The sequence below is a fragment of the Symsagittifera roscoffensis genome, chromosome 2 (genome assembly GCF_963678635.1).
Source record: "Symsagittifera roscoffensis chromosome 2, txSymRosc1.1, whole genome shotgun sequence".
NCBI classification, from domain to species: Eukaryota; Metazoa; Xenacoelomorpha; order Acoela; family Convolutidae; genus Symsagittifera; species Symsagittifera roscoffensis.
In genome coordinates, this window is record NC_087063.1 from 63,200,584 (window position 1) to 63,226,489 (window position 25,906).

General features: G+C 32.2%; 1 protein-coding gene across 1 annotated transcript in view; it reads right to left on the reverse strand.

Annotated features, from left to right (window-relative positions):
• Nucleotides 1-4,072: 4,072 nt before the first annotated feature.
• LOC134839916 (transient receptor potential cation channel subfamily M member-like 2) overlaps nucleotides 4,073-25,906 on the reverse strand; it is a 132,370-nt gene continuing 110,536 nt past the window's right edge. The window contains exons 7-8 of the mRNA XM_063855543.1: nucleotides 4,787-5,011; nucleotides 4,073-4,125 (exon numbers count right to left, since the gene is read on the reverse strand). Of these exons, the coding sequence (XP_063711613.1) occupies nucleotides 4,073-4,125; nucleotides 4,787-5,011 (278 nt within the window). The remainder of the gene's footprint in view (nucleotides 4,126-4,786; nucleotides 5,012-25,906) is intronic.

Genomic DNA, 25,906 nt, shown 5'->3' on the forward strand with positions numbered 1-25,906 from the left:
ACTGCGATTGTTTGAAAAAATTTTGATCAATCGTTAGACTAGTATCTGTTTCGAGAAATTGAATATGAGTGGTTTCTATAATAATTAGATTAATCTTTTTTTATTAGGGTTTGATAATGAGTTACTGTTTCTGTATTGATTATTCTGACTATTATTTCAACTCTATCTTTTTTTGTGAAAATGACTGTGATTTTCGTCTATCAGTTGATAGTCCACGAGAATAATTAGAACGTCGAGATTGTAGTCTGCTATTACTAAAGCTAGAGTGAACCTGCTTTCCTTGAGCTGTTATTAATTTGAATGTTTCTATTTGGTAAACTACGTCCTTTTTTTCATGGATTCGTAGAAATATTTGTTTGGTTCTTTGTATTTTGATGGTCAATTTGATTTATTTTGTTGTTTTTGTCTAGCATAAGCATTGCTTTTTCTTTATCTAAGGCTATAAGAGCACCTTCTTTTGAATAAGGGTTTTCCTTTAAAAATTCGTGTTCCTTGAAATTTGAGTATATAATTTGAGTGGTTTTTTTCTGCCAAATATTATCGGTGTCTTTGAATTTATTTTTGTTTTGAAATGTTGTTGTTTGATTGTTTTCACCTATAGTAATTTTACTTTTGATGCTTGTTCTAGTTTAATTGTGATTTCTAGTTCTAATTTGTCTTTTATAGTAGAGGAATCTTTATTTGGCTCTCGAAATGATAATGGATGCGATGCTTTCATTTTTAGTGCTACATTCTTGATTGTGGCGTTAAATTTATTGTGGCGTGCTCAATTAGGGAAAATGCTTTTCGAGTTTAAATTCTTGTTGCGAGTTGTTTTATAGTTTTAAATGGGAGTGTGCAAATTTCAACTGTATTTTGTATCAGTGCTGTGCCTTATGGGACCAATTCTGGTGAATTGGCGTTTTGATGGGTTTTGGGTCTATATGTAATATTAGGTTAGCTTTGACACCGGTTAAATAATCTTCTACTGAGTATTCAGGATCGGTCTCTGCAAAAAGATTGATTTTTTTTATATTGGTTTCTATAGATGATCCATCCATAAGGCGTGGATTCATCATCATCTGAGTGATTCTGCTGTACTTGGAGTTTGTGTGAAGTTTGTAAGTTGGTTTTAGTACTTCATGTTGTTGTAAAAGTAGTGTAATGGAATTTCATTTCCCATTGAGCCGTTTTGTTGGCCTTGAGTATTTGTATAGTATTTTGATTGCATGTTGTTTATCTGGTTACACAAAAATGTGTCTTGGAGGGAATAGTTGTTTTTTTTGTCTTGATTCATAACGTCTGATTGGAAAATATCATCTGTTTGATCTATTTCTTTCAGTTGTTATTTCTTTGATCATTTTTTTTACTGTTGTTGGTTTCGATGAAAAAAAGTTTGATCTTCGGAATAATGTAATTGGTTCCTTGTGAAGTGTCTAGATTCGTAGTTCCAATATTGCCGTGTGAGGTTCGTAGTTCCAATTAAATTTTCTTTTTTAGTTATAAATGTTGAAATTAGAATTTTTTGAAAGTTCTATCATTGAATATTGTGTTATGATTTAAAAGTGTGGCATCAATTGTTTACGGAGTTACCCTTAAAAACTCTTTATGTACTGAGATGGTTGCAATTGCAGCAATTGAATTACAGATTTTTGCAGCAATTGAATTACAATTGAAAAAAAAATGAGACCATTCTGGGTCCAGTTCATAATCTGTTTCATCTGCTAGTATTTTTTCGTCGTCATTTTGTGGTTTAAAAGTTTCTCTTCCTTTTGAAATGATATCTAGGTTTTAATTTATTATGAACCATGCTAAAAAATAACCTAATATGAACCTTATTAGGATTCTTTGTAAGTCAACTTTATTCTTTCGTGATTTTTCAATGGAATTAATCTATTATGCAGCATGCAAGAATTCTTGGTATGTCAATTTCAATCATTTGTGAGATTTCAACGTCGGTGATTGTTTCACGAAACGAATCTAAGAATCATTAAAAGAGATTATCTTCGCGTCCTACAGTTGCGTGTCCAGATGTTTGTGGTAGAGATATATAGAATGTCTCGTTTGTCTCCGATATTGAAACGTTACTATAATTGATGGAAAAAGCATTTGCAAAATTTGAGTTTGGTCGTTGTGAGATTCGATGATGAATATTTTTAATATATTCTATTAAAACTTTTGAGAAGTCTAAATCTATATCATCTGTTTGTATTCGGTGTGGCGGTTGGTTTGATGATTGTGGTGGTAGAACTTCAATGGTGGATATGACACAGTGTGAGGTGATTTTACTTACATCTGGTAGATAGTGATCATGTACTTGTCTTCTGACTTCTCCTTCCGCGAATTCTTAATTACTTGGGCTTTTTCAATTTTGGAACAAGTTTTTTTATTTAGTTGCGGAAAAATTGTACTTGTCCTCTCATTGGATCGCTTTATGGGTCAATAATAAAATAAATGAAAGAATCATCGTAAAAGTTATCGTCGTTTTGAATCAATTTTGTGCGGTATTACGGTTAACGTGTAACTTTGAAGATCTGGCGCAATCTTACTGGTTTTCGGATATATGAGCTTTTTATTCTATAGTTGCCTTTTATGGATGATGCTGTTGTGGCATCCGATTCGAAAAAAAAACAAATTTTGGATTCTCCACTGGCTTACGTTTTTCATGTATTAGGTCTCAAAATGTTGAAGTTTTTGTATTGTTGTTGAGTCAGATTCCAAAACAGCGTTTTGTGTATTGGAAAATTTTGATTTTATTATTTGCTTTGGAGAATATCACCTTCTTATTGTTTGCTTTTTGATCTATTATATTCTAATTTTTGTCTGTGCGGTGTACTTAGAAGATCATTTCTTGCTTTTTTGATAAAAACAATTATGGAGAATTATTGTTTGTTCATTTTTCAAATTATCTCATGACATTAGTGATAGAATGATTGATCCAAAATCCGGCTGTTAGTTTTATTTGCACAACTGTTATTACATAAGAGTTTCGTGAGGTTATCTTGTTTCTCGGTGTAGATTGTCTTGAATAGACGGATTGGGTAGAGAGTATGGTCAGAACAATTTTTTACTGCTCTCAAGTGTATAAATTTTTTTAAGTAAAATTTATTATTAAATTATTGGTGTTTTGATTTGAGATCAACGGTTGGGAACACTAAATCATACTGCATAGTTCAGGTATAACTAGAACACAAGTAGATTTTTATATGCTATTTTAATTTTTACTTTTGCTGGAATTATTCTAAGCATGGGTCAATTAGGAGGTGAGGTTCACGTGGAGGATGAGTAACTAAAGTTCTTCGCTGTTAATCTTACTTGAGTTGGTTAGTCTTTGAAAAGTTTCAGTGAGCCTTTGGTCGTTGATAAGGGTTGGAAACCGAATCGTCAATTGAGGTCGTTAGACACTAGTTCTAAAAGATAAGGGTAAAATAAAAATTTTGAGTTGATCCAAGGAAAGCCTTGATTATCGAATATTTTAAGGACTAAAAAGTTATAGTTATGGATGAATTGTTAATTTTAAAGATTAGGTTTAAAAATATATATCCTAGGATAGTTTTGTTGATCTGATTTAAAGAAAAAATTTAGGTTTGAATTTAACAAGGATAGACTTTGACAAGGTTTAGTTCAAAGTTGAATAATTTAAGAAAAGGTTAGAATTAAATTTGAATGAGGTTAATTATTTAATTTAACTTTGTGGGTTATGGGTGAAGAAGAACAATAAGAAAAAAGAAAGTCCTCGAGAAGCAGGAAATTTTTTATATTTTGAAAAAACTAAACACAAATAAAATCACTAACTAATTTTTTTATTTTCTATTTGTTCAATAAAAATAGAAATCAAATGTTTTACCAAAATCAGTGCAAAATAGAAATTTTTGAATTAGACGGCTGGTTTTTGGTCGACTGGTTCTTTATATGGTATTTTTATATGTAACGGAGAGAGATATATAGCTTTGAAATGAATGCTCTATTCATTGCAACCCATATTAATGAGTGAAAATGTACTGCAAAAAAGTTTTTGTGGAGAAATAGTCGTTGTAGTCTGGTTCATCGCTTCTCAGGAGGATCGATTTTTCGTTCTGGTTGTGACCTGGTGTCAGCCTGATTTTCCGATTGAATCGATTAGACTTATTGAGACGTGGAAATAAGCTAAATGAATAAACTTTTTAATTTATCTTGGGAATAGGTGATTTGATTTAAGTTCTTTTTTTGTTTTTGATAAATCCTAATTAGTGGAGGTCTGTTCGAGACACTTTCGGTCGCACCTGATGAGCTTAGGTCCTGAGGGGTTTTCTCATAGTGTAATTTTGGTTAGGTTACACTGTCTGTTTGCCATGCTCTGTTTTTTTTCGGCCGGATAGTTTCGAGCAATTTCTTAGTCTAATACCAATCCTAACCTTAATATTATATCTTCTGGAATGAATAGATCTAGTAAAAACTGGAATTGTTGCGAGGTTTAGAATCAAGAACAGATTTTAGAGAGCGCAAATTTTTGCTAAGGAAAATTATTTTAATCTGGATGAAACTATAAATAGTTTCAGCCTTACAATGTATTCTAAGTTTTAGTCTTGGACCATGATTGATTAGTTCTAAGTCTTTTAGATTATTAGGTAAAAATCTAGAATATAATAAGATATAATAAATACTTGTTTCGAACTGGTTCCAGCGAGTTATCTGACTCCTTAGTTTTTTTTTATTTTCAACGCATTTTTTAAGAAAAAAATTTTGTTTCAGTGATAATTTATATGAGGAGAACTTTAGCTGTAAGATATTAAGCAGCTTTTTGTCGTGAAAAAATGCAAAAAATTACCTGCGGAATCGTCATCGTGTTCGTGAAACTTGAATATCGTTATTTTTTCCTTGTAGTTCAAACATTCCATCAACCAATCCAGTGTCTGGTCCAGAGTTTCCCCTTTCATGTTGAGATCCTTTTCCGTCTTCTTACGAATAAGTTCTTTTATTCCGTCCTCCGATTTTTCAGGGTACTTAGAGTTTTTAGACTGAGGCTCACACGTCAAGAAATTGATATCATCGACTAATTTCACAAAAACGAATTGATTTTTTTGACTATTTTCAATAAAAAGAAGCAAAAAGTTATTCTCAAGCCAGTACATACATGGAAGAGTTTTTATCATTTAATCAGTATCTCTTAAACTGTGAAATAAATCATAGGTTTCCATCAAATTTTTCGTACAATTATTTTCATCAACTTTGCCACGCTATATATTTTTAACCGGTTAGCATCGCACAATTCCTTAGACAGGTCTAGATTTTAAACTTAATCTTGATTTCCTTAGTCTCAAAAGATCTTCGAAAACACTGTTAAAACAGAGGTTAGTTTGTAGGAAATTTTCAGTGTGCTAAGAAAATGGTCTTATTAGATAACTGATCAGATAGAGGGTTTACAGGGTGTAGGCATTTATCAAAATCAGTTAGTTTCAAAATAAAAGTTAGTTATAACCAGGTTAACAAAGCACCAACGCGGGTATAATACGGTTTTCAAAGTTTTAAAACAGTTTGAACTCTTGGCATACTTTCCGAGATTGTTTTGGTGCTTCTAATAGAGTAGGCAGTTATAGCTGGGGGTTCAACATGTACTGAGTCGATGAACGTACCGTGAGGTATCTGTGGACAATAAGGGATTAGTCGAAGCGTACAGTTCTGCTAGAAAACCCTAAACTAATAAACATAAATATGTATTAATCTATATACTCTGAGCTAAAAGGAATCTTCGGACCTCAATCATTGATCACAGTGGTACTTCTCATATTTTGTCTCTGGTCGTGATTTGTTTGCATGAGATGCTTTCGAGTCTGGAAAATATAGATTCGAGCTTCACACTTCGTCTTGCAAAATGGTTATAGCTTCAGAAACATTTAAGGCATGTGTTACTGCAAATTAGTGGTTTGTTGACCCTGATTAGTCGAAATAGTTAATTGCAATAACTGGTCAACAATTCGATTAGTTTAAACGCGTTTTGTACTCCGAGTTGTGTAGGGAAGTGATGATTGCGTCTAGATGTTATTCATGTTTTGCTGCACCTTTCGAGCACCGTTTTCTAATAAGAATAAATTTCATGCTTTTTGAACTGCTCATGTTTTAATCATAAATTCAAGGTCATAGTTTCAAATAAAATTGTAATTCCAGGTTTTTTTGCAACAGTGGTCTATTAGGATAAAACAAATTGGGATGTTTTTAAATTTTAAAAGACCGTTTGTATCAGGACGAATGTTCCGGCTGAATTTCAAGCTCAATGAAAAAAAATTTTTAAAAAAGTTTGAAATTTTTTGAGTTTTTTTCAAAAATCGTTCCCTACACGCCCTATAAATTACAAAGTGATAGATTTAACTCATCGTACGTTAACGTACCATTTCTGACGAGTACCCGTTTCAACTAATTTTGAACAATTTTTAACACGGATTAAATTGGTAATCTTTAAAAATGGGATTTCTATAGGCTGTATGAATTCATGCAGCAAATTGCCACATCTTTCTGGTGGCTGGCTGACGCTGAAAAAGAAACGTTGAAGGATGGGATGGTAATTTAGTAATGATTCGTGCAACACCGACAGTTGAAATTTATGGGCATGGGTGATTTGCAGCGCGAACATTTCGGTTTAAGTTTTTTATCATTTTTTTTTTGCATTTTTTTGGTATATTCCCCTCACGCTATTTAACACACAAGGGGTGTGTTTAGCTTCACGTATTGTTTCAATATACTAATAGTATTGGCGCGTTTATATTGCGCGTTTGATATCCAAATCAGTCAGATTAGCAGTTTTCAAACCCCATAAACTGCGTTGTATGATTAGGATTAAAAAACAGTTTCTGAAAAACTTTAAATTCAATGCGAAGATTTCTATTTCAAAAGAACTTTTTCATAGGTCGTGTATGGCCTTATGTTGTGCTTCCAGAGCAAGAATTTTTGAATGGCAGTTTAGGGTTTGGTCATTTTTTCGGTTTTGTAATTTTTTTCCGTAATTTTTTTTTCTCGTTCATCAATCTGAATCATGTAAATTGGAATTGCATTTTCCGAATCTTGATTTTAACAGTAGTTTGTTTAATTGGTAGGATCTTGCTAACTATATCCCCCCATTTGCTATCTTGTAACGAATCTCTCCCAATCCTTAGAGTAGATCTATGTTGTTGAGTATTATATATCTACTGTGAAATATTTTTGTCAATTTGAATTTCTATAATTCCAACTTTATTGTTCCGACTTTGAAGAATGTGACGGAATAATTGTGCTAGAGGTGATTTTTGTCTTCAGTCAAATTTCGACCTAACTATCTAATTTTGACGGAATTTTTTCTATCAACCGAAAGGTATTGTTGTCTTGAGCTCAAATTCAAAAAAATATATTTTACCTGCGATCAATTTTTGTAATACCATAGGGGTTTAAAGGTTGCCAATAGGCCCAATTTGGGACTATTAAACGCGCGATATATTTCGCGCTATTGAAGAGTAAGCGGTGATTTAATCCCTCTTAAAAATTGCTCGAAATTTTTTGAAGCAGGCTATTTGTCATAGATTCTTTGTTACTAGGAGCGAAATCTATCAGGTTCTTAAGACTTCATGAAGCGGTTGTGTGGGGGGTAGGGGTAGGCTTATTTTTTGAACATTTTTCCATTTTTTTCTCGAAAAATTCATCATTCAAAAAATGTTTCATTGACCATAAGGGCAATCAGAATAATCAAGGCGGCGCCATGATACGAGCAGACTTGTTTGTTTTCTTCTCGGAACAAAACCAAAACTAGTAAGTTCCCAAGGAATTGCAATTGTCCTCCATTTAAGAGAGCAGTTTTAAAAAGCTGAAATGCGGTAGTTAATTTTCAGTCATAGACGTATTACTGTTTTTGTACTCCGGGCATAGGTCCGAACAGTCTAACAGTAACCGTGCGAAATTAATGTTTGATTGATCGGTTGATTGACGGTGCAGGTTTTTATGTTTTCAAACTGTACTATTTTTATTTGATATGTACCTACGTATCTTTCGGTTTCTTTTTTCTTACTGTGGTTGTGTTTTTTAATGGTCTGTTTTTTGTAAATCGGAACGATTGCTTACTTTTTTTGACCGTCTTTTTTCTAATTTTAAAAGTCGGAATTTTGCTTTATCATTCATTTCTTTGCTAAAACCATTGGGTCTTCTGGAAGTTTCAGAAATCTGATGAAAACGTTTCTGCAATTTCCAAAATAACCGATGGTTTTAGCAAGCAAATCAATCAGAAAGCAAAAATCCGACATCAGAAAACTTTTAAAATTAGAGATAAGAAAAAACTGAAAAAAATACATACACAAAATATGATGGGTTATGACAGAATTGGTTCCTAGTTACATAGTATGATAGGTCAGCTTGGTCTGGTTTAGTAGCACAAGTTTGTGTAGATCGTGAATTAAACATTGTAAACCGTGAAACAGGTTATTAGCTCGTTATTTGATATTGCGGTTAAGTCTTTTCAGGACTTTCAATTTCCTATTTCGTTAAAATCCTGGATCAATTAAATGGTAAGTGTGTTATAGCTTACACAGACTGTGTATCTCAATTGAGAAGGGTTCGTATAATAAATCTTAGATTCAATTTTGACGGTTTGGGAAAGTTGGTTTTGGTTTGTTTATCAGGGTTACTCATGGGTGATTACCACAAACGAGAACATGATAAAAAATAAACGAAAACATGAAAAGTTGAGTTGATACAAGTGATGAGCTAATAAAAGGTTTAATTTATCGGTCAAATGTTGTTAATTCAGATCAGATTAAATATACTTTTCATATCTTTTTTATTCATTTTTACAGATTTGATAGATTGCCTACTCTATAAAGATGAAGACCAGTGGGAATGTTCGATAGTTTTGGTGATTCGATCAGGTTCCGGGCTGAACAAAACTTCTTATCATACAATTTCCATAATTGAAAAACTTCTTACCATACAGTTCCATACAACTCCATACGTACACAAAATTATATGAAATCTCAAGGATAAGCATTTTGCCATATTGAGTTAGGTCCTTTAGGTTAACTCATAGAGTAAATTCGGATAGGGTACACCGTCTGCTCGTCACGCTATCTTATTTTCGGCCGGATAGATTCGTGCAACTTCTTAGTCTAATACCGATCCTAATCTTACTCTTAAATCTACTAGTCTCAGGGTGTTTAACTAGTCTCTGCTAGGCTCAATAGATCTAGATTATACTGGCTCATTGCGACTGCTGAAGTTCTCTTGGAGAGGTAACTATTTTCTAAGTTAAATAAAAAACTCTCTGGTGCTGAAATTACAAGTAATTTCAGCACTTACAAATAAGTGGGTTGTTAGTTGGATGGATTATGATTGGTTAATATTAAATATTTTACACTGGTAAAATATCTAATTTATCCAATAAAGTTTAGTGTAGTTTGGATCAAGTTCCACCCATCCGGGGTTTAGAGAGTTTTTTAGAACAATCTTTCTTTCTGCAATTGAAGGGTGGATGATGAACGTTGGTATTTGGCGAACATCGTTTTCTTATCCGGTTCCTCTTGAAGAAGAACGTTCCAGGACGCTGGAATCAGATATAGGAAATTGTTACTTTATCACTCGACAACGACTGTGATCCCCAATGAAATCAATCCGATTTCAAAATGGTCTGCTATGTCAGGTTTTTCTGTATTAGTAGAGAACTGTTTGGTGTGCAGCCTCGTCTGGAAATGGCGTGAAAATAGTGTTTGGAAGGGATGAATTGTAACTCGGATCTGTACGTATACTTGAACATCGAGGTGGTCATTGGTCTAGTTCAATGAAGTCCTTTTCTGCGAGGTCAAGTCGCACTCTAAATCCTTTGAGTCGTGATTGTGGACGGCATGTTGGTTGTGTTTAGCCATACTTTTGTTTCAGTGTGATGGGATCGTCTCGTCTTTGGATGTTCGTCTTTGTTATTATGTATGATCTATATACTGCATAGTATGAATTACATTTTAAAAATTTTTGTTAGTTTGGTTTTTCAATCATGATCTTAGTTAGTCGTTTTCACAAAAGCGTTTTGTTTTAGTTCAGTTATTTTGAAGAGTTACTCACCCTTGAGTACCTCTTATTAAAAATTGAAGTGTGGTCACAAAGCGTGGGTGTAGCGCGGTTGGTTAGGCCGGCTATAAAAATGCTCAGGACGCCCTTTTCTGGTGGGTTAGGCTAGGAGTGGGAGTATGATTGCATGCTGTTGCTTTGAGAGGTCCTGTTATGCGATAACATTTTTATGTTGGTTTTTTTTTGGTCTTTCTTATGTTACTTTGGTTGTGTCCTTTTTTCAAAAATCAAATTGTTTTTGGTTTGGGTTTGTCTTGCGACTGTTTTGTGTTTTATTATTTCTTTCTTAGACTTTATAATAGTCTTCAAAAAAATAAATTATCCAGTTTTAAACTGGGTGAATCCGGTTTGGGTACCGTTGGTTTTTTTTCTTAGTCATGCTGTTATTTTAAGATTTGTGGTGTTTAGTAAGCTGCGTTGGTTAGTTTGGTTTAGTATATAATTCCTTTCCAACCGGGTTAAAGGAAAGTTTGAAACTTGTTATCGCGTGTTAGAGTTGTTGATAGTGAAAGCTTGAAACATAAAATCATTATTTATACAATTCTTCGTGGGCGAGCTGTGCGAGTTTGGAAAGAATTCTTGTGCGAATGAATGAAAATATCGAAAAGGTTAGTACTGCTTTCTCATCTTATTAGTTTATTGCATAGAATTTGAATTTTACTGCTTTCTTGGGGAAGTTTAAAATTATAAATTTTCATCGTATTTTAATTTTACTGCTTCGTGGGGAAATAGTTTATAAATGAGATTACTACATTTGGTATAAATTTTATTACAGTATTTAGTGCAAGAAATTAATGAATTTTAGGATAATTTAACAAGTTTGTATTTTTATTTATCTTTTTCTGTTTTGTAGATGACTGTGGTGTGAAGAATAAAAAAATAAATTAAACATTGATAGAAAATGGTTAGTACGAATTTGAATTTATTAGTTAAAAGTATTTTAATTCATATTTACCTTAATCTTCTGGGAAAAAGCCGTGGAGGAAGATGTCGCGAATCATGTCTGATGTTGTTAGTAATTTGGCTAGTATGCGTATGACATTTTTAGTTTGTAGCAGTGGCCAAAGCAATTGAAGTGCGTTGATGGTGTTTAGTTCTTCTGTGCCTACTGCGAACTCATAAGGTGTGTTTTGGATGAGGTTATAGATTTTATGATTATTTTTAGTATTGTGAATAAACTCTAATATGGGTATTTCAATAGGTTGTACAAACTCATGCGGGATAATGAAAGGTCTTGATTCTTCATCATTGAAGGTGTTCGTGATGGGACAGAATATATACATTTGTGTAACTGCGTCATAGTTGCGGAGGATGCGTGAAGGTTAGTATCTTTTATGCAATATGTAAAATTAGGAAAAAAAGAAACTGAAAACGATGGCGAGGTTGTCTTGATGGAGTATGTAAGTCAAAATGATTTTGCATAAAACGATAATATGTATAAGTGTTCGTTTGTTTAGTGCGTAACATAGTATCGTGAAAACAGTGCAAATTGCGTTCCTGTGGTGAAAGAAAGTGAAAGGTTAGTGAAAATAACTGAAATTTATCATAGAAGCTTTCATATGCTTGAATATCAACAAGTGCTTCTGAAATAAAATGATCATGCTTTCTATCAAAAATATTAAGTGTAAATACGTATGATGTTTTAATAAAACTTTTTTCTGTAAGTTGCGGGTTTGCGAAGCGATCTTCGTCTAAAAATTGGTCTTGGTTAGGACGGATGATATTATTATCGTAGTATTCTTTTGAAAAATCGTTAGCTCGGGGTGCGGTGAATGTTTTCAATAACTTTTCATATCCAACGTAAGTAAATTGTCGAGGTGTTAATGATGTGGTGAGCCTCATAATATATTTTTGTTTCTCTCAATATTTCCAGTAGTGTTAGCTAATGGTAGGCAAAGGGGTTTAGTAGAATTATAATAAGCTGTCCAATGAAGAGTTGGCATTAAAACGTGCTCATCAACAAAATTTCGTGTTTCGTTAGCAATGGTGGGTGTATTAAAGGTATATTGCGGAAAAAAATGTAATGTGATTTCAAGAAAATTTTTCGTGTTTGTGTCTTCCGGGTGATTGATATATTCGCGGGCTGTTCCTGGTTTGTTTGGGAATGGGTGATTTGGGAATTTTCGTTTAAAAGTGCGATAAGCTCGGTTTGTAATGGTAGGTGTTTCGGTGGATGTGGATGATTGAGCTAATGATGGAGTGAAAACTGAGGAGGGTGTGGGGTTAGGTGGATTTGAGGATGTTATTCTGCATGCTAATTGATGTATTGTAAGAGTGTTGGGGTGTATTAATTGTTGTTGTAATGTAATAAAATTGTCGAGTTCTTCGGAAATTTGGATGATATCTGGGGAATTATTTTGGGATCTGTCGGAATGAAATGTAGAATAGATTGGGGTTACTTGGGAAGCGTAAGAAGGAGTGGAAAGGGAAGGGAGTGGATGACTGGATTGGATGGGTCGAAAAGGGGGTTTTGAAAAAACTGAGGAGTGGGTCTGGGTATGGGTAGAGGTAGATGGTTCGGAATCTGTATATTCGTCGGGGGTTTCTACATTTGAGTTATTAAATTGTGAGATAGTATGAAAAACTGAAATATCTGAGTTAGTGTTAGAATTCGTGCTTGATGGTATATTAATAATTGGAGAATCGGGTGGCGGGAAAGCAAAAAGTTGGATAATTGGGATTTGAGTTTGGAGGTTGGCTGGGTGGGAACTTGAACGATGGAGGGATCCAAGTTGTCGGCTCATTGTGGGCTAAAAAAATTTTTACTTTGAGATTGTTCGATTATTTGTTCATATGTATTATCATTTTGTGAATGATGTGTCATTATGTGTTGGATGGGACTTTGTGTTGTAATTTGTCTAAAATTTGGATTATTTGTGATTGCTAGGTTTCGAAAATTTCGGGGAACTAAAGATAATGGATGGTTTTGTCGTAGGGGTGGTATCTGTGGTGCAGTAGGTGTTATATCTACATGTTTATGTTATTCGTCATGTGTTTTGTCTTGTGGATACTTTTGTATTATCTTCTTTTATTTGTGCATCTAGAAGTATTTTATTGATTGATGATGAGAAAATTCTAAAAAATCCTGCAAATAGTATACGTGCTACACTTGCTTGGCGATTTACTGGTGTGTGTATAGCGCATCCTTTTAACAGTGAAAAAAGAAATCCTATGAAATTAAACATGGCGTATAAGATAGTTTTTTTTTTTAAGATGTAATAGGGCCATCCTAAATATTTATAGGTGAAATATCTTGTGGTTTATATTTTTCACCGTTTAAATATATGTAATCTTTGATATCTTTAAAATATCCGCTATAGTCTTGTGTATAAATGTCTGCAAATCCTGCGGTTTCGGCGAATTTTCTTAAATTCTGGTCGATTGATTGTCGTTGTATTGTGTCCATTTGTGTTATTAATTCTTGAAAGTGTTGTGTTCTAATGTGATGTTGTACATCAGATATTGAACATTTTCCAATTGATTGTAAATCAATATTTGGGTTACGAGCGATAGCTCTGACACTTTCAGGTGAAAATTTTTTGAGTGGTTGCATTAATGTAGGATACGGTGTAAGTAGGTAGTTTTTATCTTCATCAGGGTTAAATTGTACTACATTGTGGCTATTTTCTGATCCACATGGGACTGCGGTATCCCAAAAATATGTTCGTCTTGAAAAAGTGTCGACAAAATGTACTTTATTTTTATAGAATATGGGGATTCTTTTATAACAACGTTTATCTTCAAAAACATATAATGGTGATTTTTTTTTGGTGCAAGTATAAAACCATAAAATTTTTCCTTCGTAATCAAAGAAATTTGATCTGTTTCTTGATAATAAGTACCCTGCGTAAGGTATTTTTAGTACTGATCGTGCGAGTGATTGTAGGATTTGTGTTCTTTCTAATTAGCATAGTTGGTGAAGTGTTTCTAATTCAGAAAGTGACTTTTCTTTGAAAATTCTACTAATTGTGTAGTCTAATTTCATGTCCAAGTGGATATCATAATGAATTTTACCAAAGTAGGTGCTATTCATTAGTGATAGTTCTTGTAAACGTGTGCTTTTACTGTCATATGGTTTTAGTTTTCCACCGGGTTGACCTTTGCTTTTATAAACGTTAACTGGGACGTATGATGTTCCTTCATTAATAGGATGACTTGTGGCATAAGGGTCAATTTTTATTTTTCCAGTGGTCATGTCGAAACCTTTTTCGTATTCGACAAGTATTTCAGAGTATTGTGTTTTATAAAGTGGATTTCTATATTTACATGCAAATTCTGTTTCTTGATAGACTTGAAAACGTGTTAATTTTTTTTCTATATCATAAATATTTTTAGAATCAGTGCTTTGTTTACAAGATGGGTTCACTTGTTCGTATGGAATTGATTCAATAAAATATTTTTCATAAAATTTTATCATTCGAGCGTGTATTTTTGCTACTTGAAATGTTGTGCATGCATCTTCGGGAAACCAAACAATTGTCGCGTGGGTCCTTTTTATAGCGTCACAATTACCTTGATCATTTTTGCAAGGTAATCTAATTCCTTAATAGGTCATGGTATTATCAGTTAAATCTCGTGTGAGTTGTATTTTTTCAAGTTGTATTTTCTAATCAAAAAACAATATTTCTTGATATCCTTTTTTTGTGTCTGCTTTGCATTTTGAGGGATTATTTATTCCAATGTGTGGTATCCAGTGTTTATCGTGTTTATCATAAGTTAATCCTCCGTGTGCGCCGTTATATGGATACTTTTCGTCTAAATTAATATGTCCTTGGTATTGATGTACAGAATCGGCAAAGACTTGGAAATTTACTAATTTTCTGTCTGTGTTTTTATTTCTTGTAATATTCAGTCTGAGTAATTCGTTTTTACAATCATCGGGCTTTAGATGTAAAATTCGTTCTATATTACTTTGGTAAAAAGATTCGTGATCAAGTCGGTTCTTATTTCCGTTGGAAACTTGTGAACAATGTACTTTCTTTTCGGAAAATGTCGCTGTAAATTTATATCCTGTGACTGTTGTTGCTCGGGCTTTTGAATACAATTTTGCTATTACATTTGTAGTTTCTACAGCTTGTGGTTCTGTTTCGCATTGTGATACTTGATTTATTGCATATTTGTGTATTGTTTTTTGATTGTTTTCTTCACAATCATAGTGTGTTACTAATAAATCCTGGGGTCCTGTGCGAGGAGAAGGATTTGTGTTTTGGTCGGAAAATATTAGAAAGAGGATGTGTCGAAATGTTAATATTTTTAGAATATACATGTGTATGATAATCCTGAGTATGGTTTATAAAATGTTATGTAACCTATTGTGTTTTTGTATAACTATCGTTTTTATATATTACTTCAGTTGTTGTAAATGGTCGTGTTAGCGATTGAGCTGTTATATTTGGTGGATTTAATGGGTAGGGATGTTGAACTATATTATTAAGTCTGATTGTGATTTCAATTTTTAATTGGAAAATATTTTGTTGAAGTATTTGAATATTGTGTTCTCGAATATCTTCGTGGATATCTTGTCTATATTGTAATCTATTGAGTGCCCAACTGTGGAGTTGGTTAGTATATTGATGTTGTCCAAATAATGGGGGAGGTTCTACGAATGTATTCCAATCTAGTCGTAAAGGGGTTTTTAATGATGATTGTTCTCGATATCTAGCGTCGACGTTGTTTGGGAAATTTAAAGGGAAAAGTGTCGGTGAGATTTGACTTAAGGATGGTGTTGACGGGAGTGATAATGTTTCTGGTAACGATGATGGTGTTGTATCTGTAGAAATATCTATTGGTTCATTTACTATGTTTGGTTCACCTTGTGTATAAGAGTGTGTTGCCCAATATGGTAGTTGTGCGGTGGGATTGGGGGGGGGGTTAAAAGGATTTTCACGTATTTGTTCAGATATCGGTGTTGAACCTAAGTAATCTGAGGGTATACTTGAGGTGCTGCTATGTTGTGAAAGGAGTGTGGGAGTTTCTGGTAATGTACTACTTGAAATTTCTGAAGTAGTTGGTGTTGGTGATTGGGGTATATCAAAATGAACTCTGGGGGTTTGAAAATTTATATTTATTCGTGGATGTATAATTTGTCTATTTATTTCAACTGTATTTTGATTTTGACTAATGTGTCTTACTCTGTTTAAGTCGTGTGGTAATGTGGGGTATAATTTATATGTTGATTCACTTAGGGATGCCTGTCGCTGAGTTGGTTCTAGTGGTTTGGATAAGCGAGCGTGTCGTTCTTCAAAAATGTATGGGTTATCTTGAAAATAAATTCGTGTAGATGTTTGGGGGTTTTGGGTAGTTGTGGGTATGGCTGGGTTTTCTTGGGAAGATGTCGGTGAAGACTGATTTTGTGATGGTTGGTTAGCAATTTTAGAAATGTGTCCGATTGATCTTATTCTAGTGGGAAGATTTATGTTTATTGTAATATTTTTCGATGAAAAGAATTAAAAGGATTGTTGCTAAGGCGAATGTGACTATTGCCTTTTTTACACATTTGCACATTGTCATTTTACGGATGATAAAAATGTGATGAAAATTACAAATAATGAAAAAAAAATCTGTTCTACTGAAAATTGTTCGTATCATTTAAATCGACTTTGAATTATCTTACCTGTGAATGTGGTCAATGATTTGGGAAAATTGGACCTATATTTCAAATAGGGAGTAGAAAATTTAAAAAATATTGCAAAAAATTATTAAAAGGATTATTAAAGCTTCAAAAGTAATCATAAAAAATATCAGCAAAAGTTTAAATAGAATGAAAAATTTTATGAGAAGATTTAAGATTATATTTTTAAGATATCGACTGTTTGAGAGAAAAGCATTTAAGAAATGATTCGTTAGTCGAATATTTTTTGTTTTCTGGGGCGAGATTCAAGTGTGGTCGGATTAATTATTAATTTTTTTGACAAGTGGGTTGAGTTTCGTGAAAAAATGTTGGAGGCTAATTTTATGGTGTTCGGGAGGTCTTATTTGCTTTTTTTTTATTTGTTGAGTAATCTGAGGTTTTTCTGAAATATTTGTGTTTTAGGCCGAATGATTATGGTCCTTTTTTACTTTAGGCTAATTTGCGATTCTTGGTTTGACGGTTTTTGAGGTCTGATTTGGGAAAAAATTGTTGATCTTTGCGTAATTAGATAGGCGAGGGTTGTATTATTATGGTGGTATTTATTTTAGTTGTCAAGTTTTAGCGGATTGCTTATTTTGACCTGGAGGTTGTAAAGTATCATTTCCATTTATGATACATCTGAGATATTCTTGTAATCAACGGTTCATACCTTCGACTAAACCGTTTGTCCACGGTGCATGAGATGTACGTGGTTTAAGTTTGATGTTATATAAATGGCATAGTGTGATGATTTCATTATTTATGAATTCTTTACCGTTGTCTGTAACTAAGATTTCGGATAATCCGAACTTAGCTATCCAATGTTCGTAAAGTGTTGTGTTAGAATAATAAGCATTACAATGTGGTACTGGGTTGAGTGCTACATAATGTGCGAATGCATCAACAATGACCATAATGTAGGAATTTCCTTCAGAGTATGGTGAAATTGGTCCTTTTGTGTCGAATGAAATGCGATGGTTGAAATATAAACTTTGTCCTTTAAAATCTTGTTTATGTGCTATTTGTTTTTGGCTTGGATAGGGTTTGTTCAATTGACATATTATACAATCGTTGCATAATACTTTTATATAAATTGGTGCATTTGGGAAATAAAAATTTTGTGTAATTTTCGAGTATGTTTTTTCTGATCCTGAGTGTCCTTTTGTATTTTGTGTATGGGAGATGTTAACTGCTATTAATATCATACTTAAAGGAAGACAGGGAACTTTAGAATCATTTAATTGATATTCTAAAAGATCTGTATTTTCATTGATTGTTGTGTTATTAAATTTTCGGAAATATCGGAGGAGTGTTTTGTTTCCTAAAATTGTGGTATCAGCTTTTACGGGCTTAGTTTTAAATTTGTGCCATGATTTTAGTTGTCTAATTACTGGGTCGAGATTTTGATATTGTTTTAAAAGTTCAATTGTATTTTTGTCTGTTGGGGGGAGAAAAATATTGTCAATTTCTAGTTTTGATAAAAGAACTGTGTCAAGTGGATCATGGAGGTCAAAAACTTGATTTATTGTGTATTTTGAATCATTTGTTTGTGTTCCTGATAAATTTTTTTTATCGGTCAATTTTTCTTTTTCAATTAATGGAAAAAGGACTTTTTTATGCGATTGTTGTTTTATTTTCTTTTGTTGAGTATTATTTTTTATCCCTTGTGAGTATGGAATTGGTTTAAAAGTAGATGTGCCTAATAAATCAACTTCAAGGTGATTATTTTGGCAGTCTAAGTAGAGTGGAAAATGTTGTAGATTATTTATTTGTGATTGCTCAATGTCAGTTTTTGCTGCGTATTTGCATTCTAATCGGGGTGATGTTTCATCTTTTGCGAGATATAATTTAATATTTTTTGGTATTTCAACTGTAGTTTTTCGTGTAATTAATTCAGGTGGCGTAATTCGACTTAATGTTTCTGGTAATGCAAGGTTTTTTCCTGCTGTCCAAACTATATGTAAGTTTGGGAATTTCATTAGAATTAATTGAAATCTATAAATTCTATAATTAGGATTTGATTTTTGTGTGAAGAAAAATATAATTGGTTTATGATATGTGAATAGAACTGTTGGGTGTTCCAAGTATCAGAAATTCGTATTCTGTAAGTGTATAAATTATAGCTGTACATTCTCTCATTAGAGTAGAGAATCGTAGCTCGGCTTGTGTGAATAATCGTGAATTGGCTGATATAAGATTCATTTTATTTGTTCCACTATGTGATTGTAGTAACGTTGCGCCGATGCCAAAGTTTGAAGCATCGCACATTGCATAGAATGGTTGATTTGGATCTGGAATTGTGTTTTAAATTTGTTCTGTCAAAAGTTTTTTAATTTCTTCAAATCGTGTTTGATGTTCAGTGGTCCATTCAAAATTATTTTGTTGTCTGAGGATGTTTTAGAAAGGTCTTAAGTATAATTGCATTTTGTAAACATATTTACTTAAGAAATTCAACATTCCAAGGAATTCTTGGATTTTCTTTTTATTTGTAGGTGATTGAAGTTTTTGAATTGCATCAATACGTGATTTTAATGGAGTGACAGTGTTTTGTTCAATATTATGTCCTAAAAATTTAACGCGTGTTGAAAAGAAATGTTGATTTCAGATTTCAGAAGTATTTTATGATATTGTTCCAAAAGTGTAAGCATTTCTTCTTTAGTTTGTGATTGCATGAAAACATCATCTGAATAAGTGATTGCATTTTTCTTGAGTATAAGTGGTCTAAAAATTTTACTCGTGAAAGCTGAAAAAGCTGCTGGTCCTATGGATATTCCATAGAATAATCGATTAAATTCATATTGTTGATTTCCAATAAAAAATTGTGTTAAACGTCGTGATTGTTCATCTAGTGGCGTTTGCTGATAAGCACTATTCATATCTGCGGTTGTGAAATATTTATCATTTATCTTTGTTATGATAACTTGTATTGGTTCAATAGGCCAATTGCATTTTGATTCGTCAATTAGTGAATTGAGATATCTAGCGTCTAAAACAATTTTTAGTGGTTCACCTTTTGCTAGAATGATAACAGGGTTGATAAAGGTGTTACCTTTTGGTTGTTCTTCCTTATTTACTGGTGAGATAATTTCGTATTGTTCTAAGATGTCAAGTAATCTGTTTACCTTGTCATGTAAGTGAATTGGTACTTTACTGGCTCTTTGTTTTTTGAAAACTGCGTCGGGTTTTAACGGGAGGTGTAGTGATGAACTAATTTTTCCAACGTCAAATTTTGATGCTGCGTAGACTGTTGAATATTTTATCAGTTGTTTAGCTAATTTGTTGAATTCACTTTGCGTTATTTGTGAATATTGAAAATTAAACATTGTTAAAAATTTTTGTTGTTCTTTTGTATAATTTGTTATATTAAATGTTGGTTTAAAATATGGTGTTTTTGTGAAATAATCTGTGTTTTTTTTTCATTACTTATTATAGTATTTATAGATAGTTCTTCGTCAAGAATTGTTGATTGGCAAATATCTAATAATTGTAATATATTATTAACTCGGTAGGCTACTTCTGATTGATTTTTTCTAGTGGGAAGGTTAATAATTTTTGTAGTAATCTTCAATAAATAGAATTAAAAGGATTGTTGCTAAGGCGATTGTGACTATTGCCTTTTTTACACATTTGCACATTGTCATTTTAGGGATGATAAAAATGTGATGAAAATTAGAAATAGTGAAAAAAAAATCTGTTCTACTGAAAATTGTTCGTATCATTTAAATAGACTTTGAATTATCTTACCTGTGAATGTGGTCAATGATTTGGGAAAATTGGACCTATATTTCAAATAGGGAGTAGAAAATTTAAAAAATATTGCAAAAAATTATTAAAAGGATTATTAAAGCTTCAAAAGTATCAATAAAAAATATGAGCAAAAGTTTAAATAGAATGAAAAATTTTATGAAAAGATTTAAGATTATATTTTTAAGATATCGACTGTTTGAGAGAAAAGCATTTAAGAAATGATTCGTTAGTCGAATATTTTTTGTTTCCTGGGGCGAGATTCAAGTGTGGTTGGATTAATTATTAATTTTTTTGACAAGTGGGTTGAGTTTTGTGAAAAAATGTTGGAGGCTAATTTTTTGGTGTTCGGGAGGTCTGATTTGTTTTGTTTTTATTTGTTGAGTAATCTGAGGTTTTTCTGAAATATTTGTGTTTTAGGCCAAATGATTATGGTCCTTTTTTACTTTAGGCTAATTTGCCATTCTTGGTTTGAGGGTTTTTGAGGTCTGATTTGGGATAATATAGTTGATCTTTGCGTAATTAGATAGGCGAGGTTTGTATTATTATGGTGGTATTTATTTTAGTTGTCAAGTTTTAGCGGGTTGCTTATTTTTGACCTGGAGGTTGTAAAGTTATAGTTATAGATATGTCTGGAGTTTAATATCTATCGGCTAGTAGGTTTGTGTTAAAGATATAGAAGGTGACTGATTTGAGTGAATCCTATTGGCTGAATTTGAACTAGAATTGTTGCGTATGTTTCAGCATGTTATCTTGAAAATATGAAAGTTCAAAATGACTTAGGGGTGTACAAATTATTTATTTCAAAATCAAGTTGTTGTTGAAATTCAATTTTCCTCAAAATTTTAGATAGATTTTTGTAATTTTTACGTGGTTTACTTCTAAGTCGTGATAATTCTCTGTGTTCTGATTTTTGTACTTGTTCTTGTGGTAAAATTTTTTCTATCATTTTCCTATTTTTTCTTTCTTTTGAGGTATGTTTGTGTCTGGTGTTTTTGTATGATTTTGAGTTGTGTTTTGTTTTTGATTTTGTTTATGGTGAACGTTGTCCTGTACATTTGTTTCTTGTTCTGTATGTGTATGGTTTTGAATAATAACTAAACCTGTAAAAGAATTTAACTGAGTTAATTCGCGTAATGCGTATTCTTTCGGGTAGTAGGGTAATAGTCCTTTTCGAAGTGGTTATAATTTTTCAGAGATTCCTTTTTGTGTATGGAAATTAGGTATTAAGACAAACGTTCCAATTTTTAAATCTGTGGCTGGCGTAAAACGTGAGTTATTTTGGTTGTTAATGTTTTGCCTTTGTAACCATTTCTTTGTTACTTTTTGTAAATTTGATTGTGTTTTTTGTCTCTATTTAAAATTCATTCGGTATGTGTGCCGGAGGCTAATTTAAGAAATTGTGAGTGATGAATATGATCTTCATCATGTGTGTGTAAAGGTAGGTTATGACAAATTGAATCTTTATTTGGTTGGCAATGTCCTTGTGCCTTTTTATGGGCATTTGCTGTAAACATAATTGGTTTTAGGGCTTTTGAATAAAAACCATTTCATATGGTGACATTTCTAAAGTTGTCGTGATTTGTGAATTATATGATGAGGGAAATAATTTTACATCTGCTGACCATTCTGTGTGTCGTGTTTCATTTCCATTTATGATACATCTGAGATATTCTTGTAATGAACGGTTCATACCTTCGACTAAACCGTTTGTCCAAGGTGCATGAGATGTACGTGGTTTATGTTTGATGTTATATAAATGGCATAGTGTGATGATTTCATTATTTATGAATTCTTTACCGTTGTCTGTAACTAAGATTTCGGATAATCCGAATTTAGCTATCCAATGTTCGTAAAGTGTTGTGTTAGCATAACAAGCATTACAATGTGGTACTGGGTTGAGTGCTACATAATGTGTGAATGCATCAACAATGACCATAATGTAGGAATTTCCTTCAGAGGATGGTGAAATTGGTCCTTTTGTGTCGAATGAAATGCGATGGTTGAAATAGAAACTTTGTCCTTTAAAATCTTGTTTCTGTGCTATTTGTTTTTGGTTTGGATAGGGTTTGTTCAATTGACATATTATACAATCGTTGCATAATACTTTTATATAAATTGGTGCATTTGGGAAATAAAAATTTTGTGTAAAGTTCGAGTATGTTTTTTCTGATCATGAGTGTCCTTTTGTATTTTGTGTATGGGAGATGTTAAATGCTATTAATATCATACTTAAAGGAAGAAAAGGAACTTTAGAATCATTTAATTGATATTCTAAAAGATCTGTATTTTCATTGATTTTTGTGTTATTAAATTTTCGGAAATATCGGAGGAGTGTTTTGTTTCCTAAAATTGTGGTATCAGCTTTTACGGGCTTAGTTTTAAATTTGTGCCATGATTTTAGTTGTCTAATTACTGGGTCGAGATTTTGATATTGTTTTGAAAGTTCAAGTGTATTTTTGTCTGTTGGGGGGAGAAAAATATTGTCAATTTCTAGTTTCGATAAAGGAACTGTGTCAAGTGGATCATGGAGGTCAAAAACTTGATTTATTGTGTATTTTGAATAATTTGTTTGTGTTCCTGATAAATTTTTTTCATCGGTCAAATCTTCTTTTTCAATTAATGGAAAAAAGACTTTTTTATGCAATTGTTGTTTTATTTTCTTCTGTTGAGTATTATTTTTTATCCATAGTGAGTATGGAATTGGTTTAAAAGTAGATAAGCCTAAAAAATCACTTTCAAGGTGATTATTTTGGCAGTCTAAGTAGAGTGGAAAATGTTGTAGATTATTTATTTGTGATTGCTCAATGACAGTTTTTGCTGCGTATTTGCATTCTAATCGGGGTGATGTTTCATCTTTTGCGAGATAGAATTTAATATTTTTTGGTATTTCAACTGTAGTTTTTCGTGTAATTAATTCAGGTGGCGTAATTCGACTTAATATTTCTGGTAATGCAAGGTTTTTTCCTGCTGTCCAAACTATATGTAAGTTTGGGAATTTCATTAGAATTAATTGAAATCTATAAACTCTAAGATTAGGATTTGATTTTTGTGTGAAGAGAAATATATTTGGTTTATGATCTGTGAATAGAACTGTTGGATGTTCCAAGTATCAGAAATTCGTATTCTGTAAGTGTATAAATTATAGCTGTACATTCTCTCATTAGAGTAGAGAGTCGTAGCTCGGCTTGTGTGAATAATCGTGAATTGGCTGATATAAGATTCATTTTATTTGTTCCACTATGTGATTGTAGTAAAGCTGCGCCGATGCCAAAATTTGAAGCATCGCACATTGCATAGAACGGTTGATTTGGATCTGGAATTGTGTTTTAAATTTGTTCTGTCAAAAGTTTTATAATTTCTTCAAATCGTGTTTGATGTTCAGTGGTCCATTCAAAAATATTTTGTTGTCTGAGGATGTTTTAGAAAGGTCTTAAGTATAATTGCATTTTGAAAACATATTTACTTAAGAAATTCAACATTCCAAAGAATTCTTGGATTTTCTTTTTATTTGTAGGTGGTTGAAGTTTTTGAATTGCATCAATACGTGATTTTAATGGAGTGACAGTGTTTTGTTCAATATTATGTCCTAAAAATTTAACGCGTGTTGAAAAGAAATGTTGATTTCAGATTTTCGTTCTGAAGTATTTTATGATATTGTTCCAAAAGTGTAAACATTTCTTCTTTAGTTTGTGATTGCATGAAAACATCATCTAAATAAGTGATTGCATTTTTCTTGAGTATTAGTGGTCTAAAAATTTTACTCGTGAAAGCTGAAAAAGCTGCTGGTCCTACGGATGTTCCATAGAATAATCGATTAAATTCATATTGTTGATTTCCAATAAAAAAATTGTGTTAAACGTCGCGATTGTTCATCTAGTGGCGTTTGCTGATAAGCATTATTCATATCTGCGGTTGTGAAATATTTATCATTTATCTTTGTTATGATAACTTGTATTGGTTCAATAGGCCAATTGCATTTTGATTCGTCAATTAGTGAATTGAGATATCTAGCGTCTAAAACAATTTTTAGTGGTTCACCTTTTGCTAGAATGATAACAGGGTTGATAAAGGTGTTACCTTTTGGTTGTTCTTCCTTATTTACTGGTGAGATAATTTCGTATTGTTCTAAGATGTCAAGTAATCTGTTTACCTTGTCATGTAAGTGAATTGGTACTTTACTGGCTCTTTGTTTTTTGAAAACTGCGTCGGGTTTTAACGGGAGGTGTTGTGATGAACTAATTTTTCCAACGTCAAATTTTGATGCTGCGTAGACTGTTGAATATTTTATCAGTTGCTTAGCTAATTTGTTGAATTCACTTTGCGTTATTTGTGAATATTGAAAATTAATTATTGTTAAAAATTTTTGTTGTTCTTTTGTATAATTTGTTATATTAAATGTTGGTTTAAAATATGGTGTTTTTGTGAAATAATCTGTGTTTCTTTTTTCATTACTTATTATAGTATTTATAGATAATTTTTCGTCAAGAATTGTTGATTGGCAAATATCTAATAATTGTAATATACTATTAGCTCGGTAGGCTACTTCATTTATAGGTGAAATTGTAGCATTTGTTTCACAATATTCTTAAAGTCCTAGGTGTAATGTTATTTGATATGGTGTATTGTTATACACGTGTAATGAAATAATATCGGAATTCGTATTTTTTAAGTTTTTTATGGATGAGATTGTAATTTTGAAAAATTTGTGAATGGGTTTAACTTCGAAATCTGACATGAAAAATTGTTGTTTATATTGATTTTTATTATACTGATGAACTTGTTTTATTGCGAAATTATATATATTTCCTGATAGTGGTTTCAGGTGTTTCCGTTCTTGATTATAAACAGGATAGAATTCGATTGGCTATATCTATTTTGTGAGAAATTTCGTGAATCTACCTCTATAACCGGAGTTATATTATCATTGATTTTTTGAATAATTTGAGTTACTTGGAAGTGGTTTTCCTGAATTATTATTACTATATATATTTTTATTTGGTAGGTTTTGATCTTTTTTCATATTTTGATAGAATGACTTATTGGGTTCTTTGTGCTTTTGGGATTTATTCTGATTGTCTTGTTTTTTTTGTCTACATTCGGCAATACTGTGTCCGTATCATCGCCAATAATTACACCATTTTTTGAAAGATGGTTTGCCTTTAAATTTTGGGTTCCGTTCGTAGATGTTTAGTATTTCAGTAATTTTTTCAATCAGGTCTGTGTCTGATTCTTGTATGTTATTTATACGTGTAGTATTTGTTTCAATCCGATTAACATATTGTAGTTTTAGATTTTCTGTTTCTTCGAGTTTCATTGTGATTTCTGCTGGTTCTTGTTTATCTACTAATTTTCTAAAATCTAAAACTGGTTCTCGAATTGAAGAAGGATGAGATGCTATTTTCCTTAGTTGAGGTGTTAAGGTCATCATTAAAATTTCTGTCATTTTTGTGTTTTTAAAATCATGTGTATTGAGTGAACATGCTTTTTGAACAAGTGTTCCGATTTGAACTGCCAATTGTT